This window comes from Perissodus microlepis, chromosome 1 (assembly GCF_051167445.1).
Source record: "Perissodus microlepis isolate ML-2025 ecotype Zambia chromosome 1, ASM5116744v1, whole genome shotgun sequence".
Taxonomy (NCBI): domain Eukaryota; kingdom Metazoa; phylum Chordata; class Actinopteri; order Cichliformes; family Cichlidae; genus Perissodus; species Perissodus microlepis.
Window position 1 is genome coordinate 6,225,582 of NC_140461.1, and position 20,145 is coordinate 6,245,726.

The window sequence follows — 20,145 nt, forward strand, 5'->3', positions numbered from 1 at the left end:
CAAAATATTTAAAAAAATTGCAATAATATCGTATCGTGGGATGTATGGTGATTCCCACCTCTAATGGTTAGGGTTAGGGTCAAGCTAAACAAGCGTAATGGGTAGACTAAGATGTGCCAGTATTCTGTGTACTGATAGGCTGGAATAATACGAGATTGTACCACTAAGAAATGTGCTAGCTGGAATATTATGTTCTTCATCACATTGGTTCTGCCCAGACCATTCAGTTAGCACTCTGTTCTTTACAGGTATGCTGGACCCTGTAAAAGATTCACACTGCAGCAGTATAATGAGCACATCCAATAATCTGAGCTTAATAAGAACTGCTCAAAACCAAATAAGGCCAAAGAGCACTAACTCTCACAGACCTCACTTGACCACCACCTGAACTCATCACTAGTAAGTATTTGTGGGTTACTTAAAAGCTGAGGTAGCCTGGAAAAAGCCAAAAATTCAAGGTTTTACCTTAAGTCCATTGTAACCCTCTAATTTTAAAGAGACTGGCTAACACGGGCAATCTTACTTGAAACAATGTACCTTCTGGTGCTTGTAATCATCTTTATTGGATTCACTTGTGTTAGGCTACACAGTGACTGAGAGCTCATAGTCATTTCACCCAAGCTGTTTATGCATGATGAGATTATTTTTGTGTGAATGCTAGAGAGAGAGGATTCTCACCCCATTACCCTTTCCAAGCCAGAAGCTGAGCCACCAGTTGCTGAAGGCTATGGATCCAATCATCAGGACAATGTTCAGGACAGTGAGAAAGACGAGAATGTAGCCTGTAGCAAAGAGTTACAGCACAACTATTAAGTACATATTGGTACATTATTGCTCAAAATCATGTAAATGCATGTGTGTGTTGTATCAGACCTCCAGCTGCTTGACAGTACTGGTGGTAGGTTCTTAAGGAGACAGCACCCTCTGTGGAGGACTCTTGATGGACCAGCTGGTCATCAGACTTGACAGGAGCTTAAAACAGGGAAAATATTTTAATAGAGTCGTAACAGGATTAGTGACTTCCATTTGCATTGACATGCATCACATGTGCATTTCCATTATAAAAAATATTTAAAAAATCTAAAGTATTGCTTGGTGTAAAAAAGGGGATCACATAACAACTAAATATGTAATAGTGAAACAGCTGACAAACGGTGGGATGACACTCAGAATTAAGTGAACTTTAAAGACTTACGCTTTTGCTCAGCTGTTGTTTCATGATCTTTTTCATCTGACATGTCAAATGCTGAAAGGAAGAATAGAAGTAATTTTATCATTCTACTAATCACAAAAATTGACTTAAATTATCATTGTCCACATATTGTAAGACATAACTGCAAAGAGTTGAACCACAGACCCCTACAGCAAGGAAATCTGGAAACTGATCACTTGTATACATTGTATCCATAGAGGGAAGAGTCACTTTAAATAATACAACTGTGATCAAACATTTCTATCCTGACCTGATTGCAGGTCAATGAATGCTTTGATGCATATAAATATGATAGTAATGTTATTTCATGACCTTCACAGGTCATGTTTTTGGTATGAAGTCACAAGAACTTATAATATGGGTATATAGCCAAAACATCCAGGTCAACAAGTTTGCTGCCCTGTCTGTTATTACTTTACATGGCCTTGTTTTTGATTTACAAAACTTTGCCCTGTCCCTGGTTATACAGTTGCTCTTTAACAAACAAAAGTACTGATGTGTCAACACTGCACATGCATTGGCACAGCAACATTTAGAAAGTGTCAGCGTCATCCCCCTGAACACTGGTCTCTGGACAGTGAAAAAACAAAAATCCCACCTATTCAAAAAAGCACCACTACTAAAACATGGAAAGTCTGTCATGAATTCAAAAACACCCAAAAAGTTCAAATTATTAAAATGATTTTCTTCCTAGTTTTTATACCAGGGTTTGCCATCCCACTGTCTGCACGATATCTGAGCTCAACCTCTTTCAACTCAGCGGCATCTTGGGATGATAAATCCTCCTCTTCCTCTCCCTCCTCATTCTGAGTCTGACAAGCAAGAATATCAGGAACACAGCATTACAGCACAGCCCGTACAAACGTATAACCACAAATGGAATGATTTGTACCTTGTTTTACAACTGATCATTAAGTTTATTGTTTTTGACATAATAAAACAATAAAGAACAGGTGAGGTGGTTTGCAGGAACATAATAATAAGAATCAAAGATAAAAATAGAAGAGGTACAAGATGCATGCTTTTAATTTAGGGTATACTTACTTTGGACTGTTCCATCTGGTAATTGGTGATGAGCTGAGCATAGCGTCCGCTGGCGTTCATCAAGGTTTGGTGGTTTCCGGCCTCCCTGATCTCCCCGTCATCCAGAACCAGGATGTCATCACAGAACTCCAAATACTAGCAAGCATAAGTGAGAACAACTGTGGCAACAAAATCTACAGTGTCGTCAGACCTGTTCAAAACTATAATCACATGTACGTACACATTTATGTCATTTGACAGATGTTCTTATCTCCAGTAGCGTGACTTACGAAATGGCTTAGAACTCACGGGTAAGAGCACCAGTCAAATACTCTTCCTCAGATTAGTGACTTATGATTAGTAGGTAAACTATAAGCCAAGAATGCCTTCTAGGTTTTTTCAGATTTGACTGAATTTGTCCAAAATGTCATATTTAAAAATACAATTTTAGACAATATGCATATTAATTTCATGAATATGCATATTCATATTCATGAAATCTGATTTCCAGATTTCAGAGGCTCAGACCAAGCTATGATCCATCAAGTAACCTGGTTAATTTTTCACTTTGGTTTTTATACAGATTAACAAAGTGGAATATAGTGATTTTTATAAAACATTAACAGATGTTTTTCTATTCTTCCTGTCATGGTAAGACATGGCCTCTGACTGTAAAATTACAATATATATGGTCAGGAAAGTCTTCTTTTAACTGCTTACATCAGTTGTTCTTGTCATTTAGTGTTATTCTTTAGTGAAAGCACTAAAGAATGAAACAGTGTTCTTACCTGGAGCTGGTGTGTAACCAGTATGACAGATTTTCCTTGGAGTTCCTTCTTTATGCATTCTTCAAAAATATGTTTCCCCACATGAGCGTCAACAGCAGATAGAGGATCGTCAAGGAGGAAGATGTCCTTGTTGGAGTAGACTGCTCTGGCCAGGCTGATCCTCTGCTTCTGTCCCCCTGACAGATTAAGCCCCCGCTCCCCAATCTGACAAAATGTCAGTAAGACTTAATACAATCCAGAAATTTACTCAATCTTTATGGAAGAGATGGTATTATATTTTAAATATTGTAATTCATTACATTATACTAGTGCATTTATTCCATACAACACTATAGCATTATTCTGCCTCATGTCCTGATTCTTGATTTGAGGTAAAAGACAAACGACTGCAAAGTCCCAGTGAGGTGCGTCAAAACAATGATTTTATTGAAACACATATATGTGGGAAGCCGAGCACGATCACTCAAATAGCATCGATCTTCCCAGAACAATAAATGAGCAGTCATATATATGACATAGTTGATGACGAGCATCATGCGTCAAAGCAGATAACTAACATGCATCAGTTCCAGTAATTCCAAGCTTGGACATCTTCTAAAAAAGAACAGTTCCTTCCTCTGTTCCTCCGCCACTGCCAGATGCTTCCTGTTATTTCACTTACTGCACTTCACTTATTTGTGGAACTAAACTGTCACGTATGCAGGTAAAACAACTTTGCAGTTTCGAGCAAAACAAGTCTAGATACTGTGTATGTGTGTTCAGGCAGCCTATATGTGTCTTGGCCTCAGTGCATGACCTCCTCTGAGTCATCTGTTACCAGGCAAACTCCAATATACCCTCCTTTATCTTCACATAGTAGTTGCTGGAGGGGAGATATGATTGTTACAGTTTGTTTAACTTCAAATAGCTCATTATTTTGGACTTTGTTGAACTGTATGTTTAAACGACTAGGACACATGACACAAGGCTTTTTTTTCTACTTATCAAGCAGATACTTGTTTATGCAGATAAGGACTTTCAATGAATTTCTTTGACAGTTTAAAGAGAGATCACCTACCTCAGTTTGGTCACCGAATGGCAGAATCTTCAGGTCAGCTCTGAGGCTACAGACATCCACAACCCTGTCATATCTGTGGAGTGACAATGTAAGATAGTGCCCTGATTGAGAGAAATATAGTGTATCGAACAGAACCATTTAAGTAATTCTAAAAATCCAATGAGTCCAATAACATATGTAATCAGGATAAGCACTGGTCTCTGGAAAACTTTTCTTTGAAAAATAATTCCTTTAATTTGCTCAGATATATGGTGCCTGGTGGTTTATGAGAGGTTATGAAAGGGCCCTTTCACTTTCTGTTAAGTCAACACTACAGAGGTCAGCAAGTTTCCCTTCTCACCATCACTAAATTGAACTTCCTATTAGGGATGCACCGATACCGGTATCTGGTATCGGCCTCGATACCACATTTTCTAAAGTACTCGTACTCGTTAAAAGTCCCCCGATACCGGGGACCGATACCACGGTCTGAGACCTGTCTATGTTTGAGCGGCATGTAAGGGGTTAATCACAAGCGCCAAGTGCCCGCCCCCAGGCCCCGGCTGCAGTTCAGAGCGGGGAGAAGGCAAGGCGAGAAATGTCAGCCGTGTGGAACTATTTCAAAGTGAACGAAGACGCGAAAACAAAGGCGGACTGCAAATTGTGCTCAGCGAAATTGTCCAGAGGAGGCTCAAAAGGTAGCGCATTTAACACAAGTAATTTAATCAAGCACCTAAAATCCCAACACGACAACAAGTACAAAGAGTTTACCCACGCTTATTTACCCACGCTTATTAGCACAGAGGAGCATAGCTGATGCTATAGCAGTGGGACAGAAAATAGTTGGGCATTTTAAACATTCCGCCTTAGCCTACTCCCGCCTCGAGGACATTCAGGGACAGCTCAACCAGCCAATAAAGAGACTGCAGCAGGACGTACAGACGCGCTGGAACAGCACGTATTACATGCTCCAGTCCCTCATTGAGCAAAAGCGAGTGCTGGAGGTGTATGTGTCCGAGCACGAACTCCCTGACTATCTCACTGCTCACCAATGGGCTCTTATGGATACGACTGTTGCCATCCTTGCCCCCTTTGAGGAACTAACTAAAAAAGTGAGCAGCTATGACGCACTAGCCTCTGATGTCATCCCAGCTGTGACTGTGCTAGTGAGACTTCTAAACAGAGAAACAGACGAGGACCACGGCGTCAAGGCAATGAAAGCAACCTTACAGGCAGCTGTCAAGAAGCGCTTCAGTGACGTCGAGACCAACCCACTGTACTTCATCTCCACCATACTTGACCCAAGGTAAAGTCTGTGTGCTATAGGTATTCAATGATAAACTACAGTACTAAATGTAAGATTATTTTACATCTGAAATATTATATATTTGTAACTAAAATACACAAATACAAATGTATGCAATATATATAAAATGAAATACATTTCCCTTATTACTACCAGAAAGTCAAATGGCTGGCATTTGTCAATGAGTAAGTACTCGGTATCGGTATCGGCGAGTACTGAAATGCAAGTACTCGTACTCGTTTTCCAAAAAAGTGGTATCGGTGCATCCCTACTTCCTATTGTAACCCTGTCAGATAATGAAGATGACCTCCACCTTTATTACATTCTTATCAGATGCAAATTCACAAAGATAAGATGAACTTTCTCCTAGTTGAACATTTTTCATGTAAGGTCACAGGGAATATATAGTCAAATCTAAAACGCTTGCCCTCATTTTCATAGTCTTGGTTGGTGCAGTAATTAAAATCATATTGCCCCAAATGAAATCTCCTTATTTTATAATAATACCTGTTCTTTTCATATTAAAGTCTTAGCTACTCGAAAATAGTGACAAGCGCTGATTTATGTTAAATTATCAATTACTTGGTTTGGTCAAAAGGTTCCCCCATGAGGATATTTTCTTGAACAGTTCCGTGGAAAATCCAGGCCTGCTGGGAGACGTAAGCAAATGTCCCATCGGCTGTGATGGAGCCCCGAAGAAGGTGCATCTAAAAGATAAAATCAAGGAGACAGAAAAGCTATATTTACTGGACATTTTATGTACGGTTAGAAATAGTAAAAACTTCTTCTTTCTCCTCCTTCGTCTCTTGTTAGACCTCGCCACGGCTGATCGTATGCCCTATTCATATATATGTATTGACTTTCATCCCTTTTCTCTCCAGTGTGTACTTCCACCTCTCCAGGCTCTTTTCCACCTGCTCCACACTCTTAATAAAGATCACAGTATCATCTGCATACATCCTAGTTCATAGAGACTTCTGCCTGACCTTTTCTATCAGCATATCCATCACCACTGCAAAGAAGAAGAGGCTCAGAGCCACTCATTGATATAATCCCATTTTCACTCCTACCACACACCTCACAACTGTCTCGTTGTCCTTGTACATGTCTTGCACCACCACAGTTTGTCTTGTGACACCCTACCATAAACTTTTTCTAGATTCACACAAAGACACAGTGCAACTTCTTCTTACCTTCTCTCTACTTCTCGGTCAACAATCTCAAAGCAAACATCAAATCTATAATGCTCTTTCCTGGCATGAAGCCATCGTTCTGCTCACTGATCGTCACCTTTCTTACTAACCTACCTTCAACAATTTTTTCCTGTAGCTTCATGGTATGACTCAAAAACTTTATCACTTTCTGTCATCTACATAATTCTGAAGATAAAGTTGGAGATTACTACTATGTTTGCAAACAAACTGTAACAGCTTCCTTCTACACAAGTGTTATGCAGATAAGATATGTAGAAGATTGTTTTGTTATATACTAAGATACAGCTTGACCCCTGCATGAAGTAGAAGTGCAAGCATGCAGAATTTCCCCAACTCAGACAGTGCCCTGCTTCTAGTCTCTGGATTGATAAGACTTGTTTAGCTTATCTGCTACATATATCCTGTTGAACTATGTTTGACCTGTGTAGGGTGACTAGTTTTCTGTCTTGCAACAGGGTAACAACCTATACAGGTAGGGTCTGCTTCCCCTGTTCCAGAGAATTCCTCACTTCAATCCTGCATGCCTTGTACTGACTGAATTCCTTCATGCGAGAATAAACCTCGCAAATGAACTCCAGTAGTAGGACTTATTTTATTTAATCAACTACATTTAAATAACAGACATTAGCTGAATCCTAGTAGCATTAGCACAAGTTTTGCCTAATAACGTGTCTTCAAGCTAACAAAACAAAAAGAAGAAAAAGGTTATTACACTTTTGCACATCACCCTTGCCCTGGTCATAAATGCCTTTCCAGTCTTCATCCTCTTCATAGCTGCCCTCACCTTCTTATTAATCCCCTGCACTTCCTGATTCACAAACTTTCCTCCAACAGTCCTCCTGTTTCGCTCACTGTCTACATTCACTGAATCCTCAAAGTCCTCATTCTATCTTCTCAACACATGCAAATAACGAAAGAGTGAACAAAAAATAAATAAAAGAAAACTATAAAGAAACGATACAAAATAACAGAAAAGGACAAAAACACAAAAGAGAAAGCAACCTGTTCCAAAATGCTGGAAATCAGTGATGTCTTTCCACTCCCCACATTCCCACAGACACCGAGCAGGTTGCCCTTCGGGAAATACCAGAGACAATTAGTTTACTTTTAATAGAATGCAGATAACCTGAGATATCATTATCAGAATTGAATCACACCTTAGGCAGTGTGAAGGAGATGTTTTTCAATGCTGATGAGGATTCAGTCTCAGCTGTCTTGTGTTCTGACACTCCGTTGGCTGTGCTGGGTGGGGGGGAAGACTGGCTTTCAGGTCTGGTCCAGGAAAATGTAGCATTTTTCATCACTATAGCCGAGTCATTATCTACCTTTTTCATCAGGTAGGGCTCAGGATTCTGGATCAGCAAAATTTTCTGAAATAACAACAAACAGCATTTACAAGCTTATCTGTGTTTTTCTGTTGATATTTCTGAATGAAAGTCAGATACAAGGTGTGACAAAAGCAAGGGTAAAAGTAAGACAGGAATCAAAGCAGCGTTAAACCAGATTTGTGATGCAGGTTGACAATATATCTTATATTTAAAGATGTGTACCTGAGATGACCTTATCATGCATAGCATCTGCCACTGGCAGCCAGCAGTACAAAAAAAAATAAAACTGATTTTAGAAACGTCTGAATTGTGAGGTTTTGGCTCGCTTGTACATATGCTGACTTCATTATTTGAAAGTGTGTTCATATGAGCATGCATCAGTGTAAGAATATGTATGACAAAAGACACAAAAAGCACAATAGAGTCACTACATGAATTGTTAACAGTTACAGAGGGCACAAAACAAATAATTTACCCTTAATCGTTTTAGTGCTACAACAGCCTCAGCTGTGGCCTTCACAGACGGGGGCAGGACAATGAGGGAGAACCTCATGCAGTTGAAGATGCCAATTGTGGTAAAAGCCTAGTAAAAACAAAGAATTATGTTAAAACACTATATATGATTATGGAATGCAAGAAAATCATGTTGATATTAAATGGGCCACAGCAATCTGGTTTAGCACAATTGCAATTAAAGGAATGTAATAAACCTGTATTTCATTATCTTATGACTCATATCCAAACAGTCTGAGTTTCAGAACTGCAGAATCTCAGACTTGTTACTTTAAGTTGACATGTTAGTTAAAGGTGTTTTTCCGCCTGTACAGTTTTAGTATACTGCTGTAGTACTCACATCAGAAGTGCTGAGAGGTAACCCCAACAAAGTGTGAACCAGAAAGGTGAGGACAGTGGCAATGGCGGGTATGATGTTGGCGATGCTTATATTAATAGTCTGGACATAACTGATCTTCTGGAGTTGTTTCTTTTCATTTTTCCTTAAGCCTGTAAGAATTAAAAGTTTTCCATTAGTTAACTTTATCTTTAGTGACTTACCTTTTTTCTTTACTGTAGTTCTTTAGTGAGCACCTTAGTAATGAGCAATAAGGTATTCAGATGACTACATTATGATCATTTTTTATTCAAGAAACTACCAAGAGTACAGACTGAAGACCTCACAGTGTTGATAAGAAAGTTAACAAGATCATAAGATACTAAAGCATATCATATTCCCACATGCACTTTACTTGTCATAGGAAAATGAGAACACGTGCCCCAGATTTGGCAGCAAGCCAATGAATGTCCATAAAAGTTCAAGGTAAATTGAAAGTAAGTGAGAGTTCAAGATGTTCTCACAAACAACTGCATGTTTTAGAGGCAGATGACTAGGGATGGGTATCGAAAACCGGTTCTTGTTGAGAACCGGTTCCCACTGTTTCAATTCCTTGGAATTGTTTGCCATTTTTGCAAATGATTCCCTTATCGATTCCAGTCGCCCCGAATGACGTCACCACGTTGCGGAACGTCATTTACCTGGCAGGAAATACGGCGCCTAAGCGGCTTAAACGCTCAAAAGTTTGGTCATACTTTACGAGAATGGATGACAACAGGGCAACTTGCAATACTTGCAAAGTAGATATTTCATTTAACGGAGGAAACACTATGAATATGCAAAGCCATTTGCTCACAAAACACGTGATGACCTTAAATGAATGTCGTGTTTTTAATTCCGCTCTGGACTCGTGAATCTCAACCCAGCAGCAGCGGTAACGTTTGCACGTCCTCTCCCATTAATGCGGCAGGTAAATAATCAACTAACAGTGCATATTATGTTAGCGCGATCTGCCTTTTTACAAAACCTGCCATTACTGTGCATTTAGGTGACCGTGATGAGACAGACAGACAGAGTCTGGCTCAGATGCTGGCAGTTCTCGCTGCAGTCTACCGGTAGCTTCTCCTTTCAGGCCAGGATAGACGAATGTCACCGAGCAGTGACTAAGTTTGTGTTCAAAGGCTTGAACCCATTTGCCACAGCAGATGATTTTTGGTAAGTGAATGTGTTTAATTGTAGGCAGGGACATTACTGAATATTCTTGTGTAATTGCTACTGAATAATTTATGTTATACTTTGTTATTGCTACAGAAGAATATTTATTTTATTATTTTACATTTACATTTTTTTTTTCCTGGGGACCCTGTGACACCCCATTGAAGAGCCGTAGGCTGTGGATCTCTTAAGATCTCACTGTTGGGTTTGTAAGGCCATGTTACTCCTAAATTTCTATCTTGTTCAAAGAGAAGATATAAAACAAAGTTCTAAGCTAATCGACCTTAGTGTTCTCCTTTTTTAAAAAGAATCGATAAGAGAATCGATAAAGAATCGAATCGTTAAACAGAATCGAAAATGGAATCGGAATCGTGAAAATCTTATCAATACCCATCCCTACAGATGACTGCTTCAACTTGTAATGAAGGGAGTTGTGGAGATCAGGGAAATTATTTTACTGCTATTGTTAATAATCATCATCATTACCATTGCATTAATAATACAGTTTACAGTATTGATATTGCATTTAGATGTTTAAACATATTGGCACCCAATTATTACAGGTGCAGTTATAACTACTTTAAACTGTGGAGTTGAATTTATAATCCTCAATGCTTTTGAATGCTTTTTATAATCTTATAAGCTTTTAAAATGTTGTTTTATGGTTTGTATGGGAGAGGCCTAGAGTGTGAAAGAACTAGGTTGCAGGCTGACAGGAAACTGGAGGCTTTTGCGTGTGTTTGTGAAACTGAAACTAACCAGAGAGCATCTAAGGTCGAGACACACACACACTGTAGATAGACTCATTTATAGGTGAAAGTTTAATCTGACTGCAAAATTGTGCCTGCATGAGTGACAGTTTGTTGCAGAACTATTGCTGATGTTCCAGAAGATAAGCGCGGGCAGGACGAGTGACAGGATGCACCTGCCGTGGAGACGAAAACAATGTTCTTTTCAAACTGTTAAAAGTCATTGTGGTTTTGATTTGACGTATGCATATATTGTATTGGATGACGCATGAGGGGGCGTTAACCCTGATTAATCAAAAGCAATCTGAAGTGTCTTTTTGGGTGGAGATCTACAGCTGGTGTTTCGGATTGTACATCTCCCCACGCTGCGTGTGGACATTAAAATCAATTGTTTGACCAAGCTCTTCTGGACCATGGTTGTTTTTACTCTCCTCCTCAATATTTGAACCTTAACATTTGGGGGCTTCGTCCGGTGGTTGAGGAGGGAGAGAGTTGGAGGTGTAGACGGAGAAATTCGATGGTCCATGGTGTTCAGACGGGCAGGCGTGACCCGGCAATCGAACTGAGTGGACAGGCGCCTTTATAAAAGAGGTAGGCACAGGCCTGTTGATTTTATCAGAAGTGTGCTGAATTGGATGATAAAATTAAATGTCTATTCAGTAAAAATTGCCGGTAAATGTCTGTTTTGATTTTGGTGAAAATCTCATGGGAGTTGAAAGTTGAAGTTTAAAGGGTTAAAGTCCCTAAAGAAAGGAAAAAAGGAAAACAGTGAAAGGGTTAAAGTCCCTAAAGGGTTAAAGTCCCAAGTAGGAAAGTTAGGGAATTGGTCATTTTGTGGGTTAAAGTCCCCATTGGTCATCAGGTTAGATCTGCGTCAGTCATACACTTGTTTTGGGGTGTTGACTGTTGTTTCAAAGTATTATAATTTTTTTAAGAACGGCAGTGTGGCTGCTAGGAAGCGCATTGGTAACGCTTGCCAATGCCAAGGACGCTTAGGCATTGTCCTCGAAGAGGGATAGTCAGTTGGTCACTGTGGAGCTTGGGGCACTCCAGAATAACTAGGAGTTAGACTCTCCTTACCGTTTGGAACGGTGGTATGCGCTTTTTTTGGGCAGCAAAGGTTGGACCTTGGGTGTTGGACACTTTTAAATTGAGTTAGGGATTTTAGAGATTAGACCAGAAACAGTTAGAGTCTGATACTGGTGAATTGATCGCAAAAAACCTGCGGTTTGTCCGTTTAAACGGTTATAGTAAATTTGTCGAATTGTGTAGGTGTTAAAAATGTCAGGCCTGACAGTGGTTGTAAATATAAGACGTCTTTGTAATATAAAATAAGAGAGTTTAGTGTGAGAGGAGGTTGTGAGTCGAGTCAGCAATGCACTGAATGCCTGCTGCTATTTTTAGACGGTGTGTGTGAAAATGCAAATTAGTAAGCAGTGAACTGTTTAAACCATAGTTGGTTTTACAAATACTGCTGCAAACATTGTTGAATGTGTGTTTAAGACGCCATTTATGTTTATTAGAGGGTTATAAATAAACTTTTGAGTTGCCGTAGTGGATGTATAGTAATTGACTGAGTTTGGATATAGATATATAAATATATTGAGTGCATTGTATATACTTAAGACTAACATATTACTTTCAGTAGTAACCTCTCTCCAGCAATAAATGCTGGTGTGTTTTATTTTTTCAATTTCTTGTGTGTGCTGTGAGAATTAATAGAGGTTTCAATTGTTTTTTCTTTGACTTGCTCTTTCTGATTATGAAAAGCATGTCTAAAATACTCTTAGGAAAGCGTATTTTGAGTGATTTTAACTGTGTGAATGTTGTGGTGAGTACTGGATTTGAATGATTCTGTGTGGTTCGTACCAAATAATAAATACGTAATATTAACAAAAGAGGGTTCATAGTAGAGTGACTGTGATGTGAATGCTGACAAATGCAAAGAATTTAGTATATTTAAAAGAGTGTGTGCGTGAAATAAGGGTGCATTGTTTTTAGATCAAGACTTAGTAGAACTAAAGAGTTTGATTAGGCTGTAAAATAGGAAAGAGAAGCAGAAAATATGGCTCTGAGCAGCTGTGTGTGTGACAGGAAATGGTGTGTGTGACAGGAACTTTGCATGCCCATAAAAGGAGACTCACTGTGACAAGTGAGCACCCAGAGAGAAAAACAGACGAGTTAAGCTCTAGGCATATGAAGCACATGGAGGTTTTAAGAAAAGAAATGAAAAGGATGCTAATTGTATGCTTTAGTGTGTCAATACAGGTGGACTTCTCTCTACCTGGAACGTTGAGTACAGCGGCAAAACCATAGATTAACAGAATTGGGGGGAAAACAGGCCAGTCTTTGGCTAAATTTTTTACAGCTTGACCTCTCACTGTGTCCCCATCCTGAGAAGAAGCTCAAAGGACAGTTCATATCCTGATGAAGACCGACAGAACATTGTGGACTTGAAGAATTAACAGCAGGCAAAAGACAGTGCAACTGAACCATTAACACTGACGACACCAGCAGCAGCATGTAAGAAAAGCACGTGATGCAACATGTACTGTGAATTACAGGCTGGGCAGTTGAACAGTGGGATAATGAACTGTGGGAAAGCACTGGACACTGATTTTCAGATTTGCCATGCTTGGAGTAATCTTGAAAGAGACGACTGAAAGGATCAACAGAGAGGAAGAAACTACGTGATGAAAACATGCACGGTGAACTGCAGGCTGGTATGGCCAGTGTGACATGACTGTTTGAAGGCACTGAATGTGATATTTTGCCAGGCTGGGACTTAATCTAAAAGGAAAATACTGAAAAGATCAACGGAGAAGAAACAGAGAAGAAACAGACTGTGTTTGCTGGAGACTTGAAGGCCACACAGGACACTGTGAGGAAAAAAGGACCAGTGAGAGGTGAAGCCCAGACGAGTTCGACTGCGAGAATATAGGGTATAATTGGGTTGAAATTGAAGCCTGAACTCATGATGGTTTAGAGATGTCCACAAGATCACAACAAAGAGGTAAACAAAAATAGAAAACACACATACACAAATTGTTACATGTGAAATTATCTTTGGAAAGAATCAGAAGTGAGATAGTTTGAATTCAGAACTCAGTGAAAAGATGCATGAATTAAACCTGATTATAACATACCATTGCAAAGAAGAAAGCAGCTTACACTCCATTACCATGATCACATAACATAAAAGGCAATGAAGAAACAGCTTACACACACTAAACATTAACATGAATACATAAAAATGCAAGGAAGAACATGCTTGCATTCACATACATGTCATAAGTTAGTATTTCTGACCAGAGAGAGAGAGAAACGGGTAGTTTAAGCACTCATGATAATAATGAAAATGTCTCAGTTGTGTTATTTTCAGGGGCAAAGCAGACCTGGATCAATTTTCCACATGCAGCGGTCGGAAGAAAGTTATAGGTTAACATCACTGGACATGTTAAGGCAAGTTTCTGGTTGAATTGTTTACAGCGCCATGTGTCCCTGAACCTGACAAGCAAGCTCTAACTCGTGGCTGGAGACAAGGGATGCTGTTATTTAAGGTGGAAAATTAAAATTTGGGTTAGCAAATTTTGGGGAAAGAGAAAACTGACTGCTTAAGGGGAGAATTGTGAAGGAGTCTGAAACACTGCAAAAGCAAGATATGCAAAATCACATACACAAACAGAAAATGCATTAACCTTACAAGGACAAGCTCATGAAGATTAATGCATAGACATTGATTAAACCTGGCTAAGAACACAAACATACGCAATGAAAATCAGCTTGCTACTTGTATGAGTGTGAAAATGGTGTGAATGTTTAATAAAATACACTTGGGGCTTGAAGTTGAGGAATAACTCAAAGAAGCTATATGACAAAGGGAGTGAGTTATGGAAAAAGAAAAGCGATTAAAGTAGTTTTTATAAGAGTGACTTAGGAGTGCTCTTGTACTGATGGATCAAAGCAAGTGATTAGTATAGAAAGAAAATGAAAACAATTCAATAATGTGGTAAGGTTTAAACATATATTTCTCTTGTTACGGCAACTTCTTGAGATATGACTCAGTATGCAAATTAGCTGGAGTGAGTGATGACGAAGAAGCTTCCTGTGTGTGTGTGTGACTGAGGCTTTCAGGAGAGGAAGCATAGCAGACTGTTCAGAAGTGCAGATTTGGATAGGAAATTTATAGTTTAGTGATGATACGTTGTTGTATTGGGTTTATATCTTATGCTGAATCTAAGTATGTTAAAGTGCATAAAGGGGGCGATTGTTGTGTGCAAATTGTGTGGATTTAACAAGATTTTTGGTGTATTGAGGAGGTGAAATTATGTGAGTTGACCTGGAAGTGTCAGGACTCTGGTGGTAAAACTTTTGTGTTTTTAAGATTTTTGAGGTTGTTGTTGTAGTGATGGGTTGATTCTGTCAGTTAGGTTTGGGTTGTTTTCTTGTTTTAATATAGGGAGTTTTATTAAACATGGACATGTCTAAGAGGGGCCCATTATTTTTGTAACAGTGCACTTAGAAAACCTGTCAGGTGATTTTGCTTTGTGCTTTGATGAGCTAATAATCAGCTCTCTTTTTTCTCATTTTTGTTCTAAGCAGGCCTGGAACAGTGAATAGCAGTGCTGAAAATTCTCGGGAGAGCAAATATAAGGTGGGCTTTACAGATTACAACTGGCTAAGGAGAAGGCTACCTGTGGGGACCTAATCAGGTCGTAAGTCCCTGTCTAAAAGGATTGTAGCGAGTCAATCCAGTCCAAAAGCATAAAGAACTATTTTCCTATGACAAATAAAACAAATGAATGAGCTCATTTTGCTGAGGGTGGAGAATCTGATTACTTGCGCAGGAGTCTCCACTATTAGCAATACCTGGTATGAATGCATGTGAGTGAATGTGTGTGACTGGAGTAAAGTTGGGATGAGTAAATGTGGACAAACAATTTGCCATGCCAGAAAGAGAAAGGGTATACTTTGCTTTGCTTTTGCCATAAGCAGGAGGAGTGGAAGACTTAATTTTGGGGATGCTGATTTTGGGTTGCTGATGTTTGCTTTGACAAAATTTCAGTTTTATTGACTGGGGTTAGATTATGGTATTACGTTATATGGGTGGGAGAATGCCATATGCTAAAGGGGAGACATTTTTGATATAACTCATGTTACCATTAACTGAAGAAACACATGACTGATAACTGTTCTGTTTTAAGTTTATTTTTATAACACAGATTGGATCATAAGTGGGGAAACTGAGTATGAAATGTGAAGTTCAGGTTTTGTTTTTAGGAAGTTCCAAGGATGCAGGCTCTGGATGGAGCCAGGAGTTCGAAAAGATGTGACATGATGATTAACTTGATTTCATTCCTTAAACACAGTTTTGCAGGGACGGAACTAGGGATGGGTACCGGTATCCGGTGCCATGATGGCACCGGTTCTGACATAAACGGTAGTAACCAGACCGAAAAGCAGCACACATTTCGGTGCTTCATTTCGGTGCTTTTTTTTCCCCCCTGAGATGTGATACACTTTAGATTCTAGCCAATCATTTTACGTTTCCGAGGATAGTAGGCGGGCCCAGGTACGTACGTTCTTTTAGAGCACAGCTACAGGTTTAAAATGCCCAAGGCGAAGCGTCAAAGTCTGGCTGTACTTCACAGCAAAAGATGCAAACTCAGCAGCCTGCAACAAGTGCTTTAAGGTGATACTGTGCAAAGGAGGTAACACCTCGAATCTGATGAAACACCTGGCGACGTATAGCGTTTTTTTTTTAAAGCCGAGAAATGCGCCGTATTTGATAGCTTGCTGCGAGCCCTCACACGGTGCACATCTACTGCGGGTGTGGTGCCTGTTATCGGACCTGGAGTTAGCAACATCCCCCAAAAACCCGAAGAGGAGAGTCCTGGCCCCTAGCCCTGCCAGTGTAGCAGAAATGATGACGGATGATGATGGCAGCAGCAGCAGCCGTTCTTCTCTGCGCGAGTAGCTTAATGTTGTTCGTGTGTAATTTACGTTGAGTACGCTAAACACTTTATTACATTAATGCATGTAAGGTGAACTAGCAAACTAGTTACATGCGGCTGTCTTCTTGTTTCATGGCAGATACTCCCTTCACCCTGGCCAAAAAGGCTAAAATGACCAAAGAAAAAGTGGAAAACAGTTAAACATGAGAGGTTTTTGGACAAAGTTTGTGTTTTTTCCATTGTTTAAGCACTGCTTCCAGCCAAGAGTGATACCATATATGCCCTATAGCTGCAGAAAAGGCTAACATTGTTATCTTTTTACAAAAAAACAGCTAAACATGAGAGGTTTTTGGACCAATTTTGTGTTCTCCATTCTTTAAGCACCGTTTTGAGCACCGTTTAAGCACCGGCACCGTTTCAAAAGTACCGGTTTGGTACTGGTATCGGATAAAACCTAAACGATACCCATCCCTAGACGGAACAGATATACCTGAGAGGAGGATTGCTGAGGTGTTTTGAGAGATGATATGAAGCATTTTTAGTTTGACACATGAGATGTGTCAAAAAAGGGGGAATTTAAGGTTTAATTTGAAATGGGTTTAGGATTATGTTATAACTTTTGGAGTTTTTGATAATTTAGATATGGTAAAACTGAGGCAGAAATTGTTATTTTTTATGTTAAGGTTAGAGGATTAAAGTGAACTGAATCCTGTTTAGAAGATAAAATGCGTTTAAAAGAAGCTGTATACAAAACTTAGAGGGAAATTGCGGGACACTTTGACAAAAAGATATGCTTTGGGGAAAACTAGTGAAGATTGTAGGAGTAGAAAATGTTTGATTTCTTTTTGATTTCTAGAAGAAGTGGTTATAATGTAGGCTTACACATACAGATATTACATAGATTTATTTTTAGGATAGAGGAGAGAGCTTATACGTAGAAATGATTTTTTACACATTGCGCTCATTAACAGAGTTGATGCCCAGTCTATTGAAGGTTGTAAGCTTCACTGAGCGCAATGTCTCAGTTGATATATTGAGGGAGACTTAGAGCATAGAAGGCCGCACATGCTTACAAACACATAGAATCCATAAACCTGTCAGGCCAAAGGCCTGAAATTCATTTAGCTTATAACTGAATGTGAGGCTGGCCTAGCAACAAGTGATAGAAAAGAGGAACTGAAATGAAATTTTGCTTGTAATGAAACTGTGTGACGTGTAAAGTACCGAAATAACACATGCAGATCCACAGGTGTCTTATGTGTTGTTAATGCTGAAAGAGGATAAACTTGTTGATATAATTTGTGCCATTAACAAAAGAGGCCACTGTAGAAGTCAACTAAAGTTTATAGAGGAGCAACATGAAATGAAGATGCTATATCAACAACAGGTCATAACACAGGAAAGGTGAGTTTTAAAATGAAGTTGGTGTTAACACACAGGAGTTCTTTTTAGGCAGCTTTTGGCTATGATAAAATTTACGCATGAGTAATTGCTTATATGCTTAAACCTAATTGATTAAAATGGTTGTTTTCTCTTTGATCTTTCAGCAGAATAGGCGCTTATAATGATTTGCTTGTGATCTATTGTGAAAGGTGACTTTTAGGTCAGAGTGGAGGCACTTGCAGCAGCGACAGTTTTGTGTACAGGATGTTGATGATCAGATAAGGGAGAAGATAATTAGGATCGTGCTTTTGATTAAAGAGTCCCAAACATGATAAGTTAGGGAGGCGAAGGAAAAGGTGTTTTGTTCCCTTTACAAGAGGTCTCGGCGACCAAAGGGTGTGAGGATCCTGGAGGCCCGAGACCTGACGGACCACAAGAGAGGGACCCAGAAAAAACCTAATCTCACGCATGGAGTGTTTTTAAGGGGGAGCTTGCGTTTTATTACTGGACCACTTAGATGACAGGAGGTTGTTGTCTGATTGGCTGAGCCACAAGACTGCTAGAGAGGGTCAGAGCAATGACACAAGTAAAGTGTGGTGACCCTCTTTTTAGGAAAAGAGGGTCAAAAGAGGGAGTGTGGAGATCAGGGAAATTATTTTACTGCTATTGTTAATCATCATCATCATCATTACCATTGCATTAATAATACAGTTTACAGTATTGATATTGCATTTAGATGTTTAAACATATTGGCACCCAATTATTACAGGTGCAGTTATAAATACTTTAAACTGTGGAGTTGAATTTATAATCCTCAATGCTTTTGAATGCTTTTTATAATCTTATAAGCTTTTAAAATGTTGTTTTATGGTTTGTATGGGAGAGGCCTAGAGTGTGAAAGAACTAGGTTGCAGGCTGACAGGAAACTGGAGGCTTTTGCGTGTGTTTGTGAAACTGAAACTAACCAGAGAGCATCTAAGGTCGAGACACACACACACACACACACACACACACACACACACACACACACACACACACTGTAGATAGACTCATTTATAGGTGAAAGTTTAATCTGACTGCAAAATTGTGCCTGCATGAGTGACAGTTTGTTGCAGAACTATTGCTGATGTTCCAGAAGATAAGCGCGGGCAGGACGAGTGACAGGATGCACCTGCCGTGGAGACGAAAACAATGTTCTTTTCAAACTGTGTTAAAAGTCATTGTGGTTTTGATTTGACGTATGCATATATTGTATCGGATGACGCATGAGGGGGCGTTAACCCTGATTAATCAAAAGCAATCTGAAGTGTCTTTTTGGGTGGAGATCTACAGCTGGTGTTTCGGATTGTACATCTCCCCACGCTGCGTGTGGACATTAAAATCAATTGTTTGACCAAGCTCTTCTGGACCATGGTTGTTTTTACTCTCCTCCTCAATATTTGAACCTTAACAGAGTCTAACAAATAGATATTCTTGTGAGAGGTACATAAAAGTGTATGGATTAGTTAGACATGAGGTCACCTTACTCATTATAGATCTGTAGTTGCGGTCAGAAGTTTACATACACTCATGAATGTCATTGTAATTTAGGGCTTTAACTATTTCTTTAAACAGTTCTGTCTTTGGGATGTAATGACGGTGTTGATGGTTCTACAATGTGTTTTCACTTGACTGGACCAAAACCTATTATTATCTCGTTAGTGATAATGATTAATGGCAACTTTTAGGTTCTTTTTGCCAGCATAAAAAGGATTTCATTAACAACAATCATTGGACGGACCAATACTCAGAACAATGGGGAAGAGAAAGAACTCAGTGAAGATCTCAGAAAGAGAAGTATTGATTTACACAAGACGCAGATTCCAAGATCATCATTTCAAACAATTCTAAGTACAAGAACATCGACATCAGTTTTCACAGTGAAGTGAGTTATAGCTCCATGGACTGAGAGGCTGCCAACCAAGAAAGAAGCCCCTGCTTCAAAATCGACACCTTCAGACTTGACTGAAATTTGCACATGTACAAGCCAAATGCCCTCTGGAAAAAAGGTTTTATGGTCAGACAAGACAAAGATTGAGTTATTTGTCCACGGTGATAAGAGATACGT

General features: G+C 39.4%; 1 protein-coding gene across 1 annotated transcript in view; it reads right to left on the reverse strand.

Moving 5' to 3' along the window:
* abcc12 (ATP-binding cassette, sub-family C (CFTR/MRP), member 12) overlaps positions 1-20,145 on the reverse strand; it is a 31,544-nt gene that overhangs the window by 6,799 nt on the left and 4,600 nt on the right. The window contains exons 8-19 of the mRNA XM_084927916.1: positions 8,762-8,910; positions 8,384-8,491; positions 7,738-7,950; positions 7,583-7,654; positions 5,949-6,073; positions 4,082-4,154; positions 3,025-3,228; positions 2,258-2,392; positions 1,917-2,025; positions 1,196-1,246; positions 874-972; positions 679-782 (exon numbers count right to left, since the gene is read on the reverse strand). Coding sequence (XP_084784042.1) covers positions 679-782; positions 874-972; positions 1,196-1,246; positions 1,917-2,025; positions 2,258-2,392; positions 3,025-3,228; positions 4,082-4,154; positions 5,949-6,073; positions 7,583-7,654; positions 7,738-7,950; positions 8,384-8,491; positions 8,762-8,910 — 1,442 coding nt within the window. The remainder of the gene's footprint in view (positions 1-678; positions 783-873; positions 973-1,195; positions 1,247-1,916; positions 2,026-2,257; positions 2,393-3,024; positions 3,229-4,081; positions 4,155-5,948; positions 6,074-7,582; positions 7,655-7,737; positions 7,951-8,383; positions 8,492-8,761; positions 8,911-20,145) is intronic.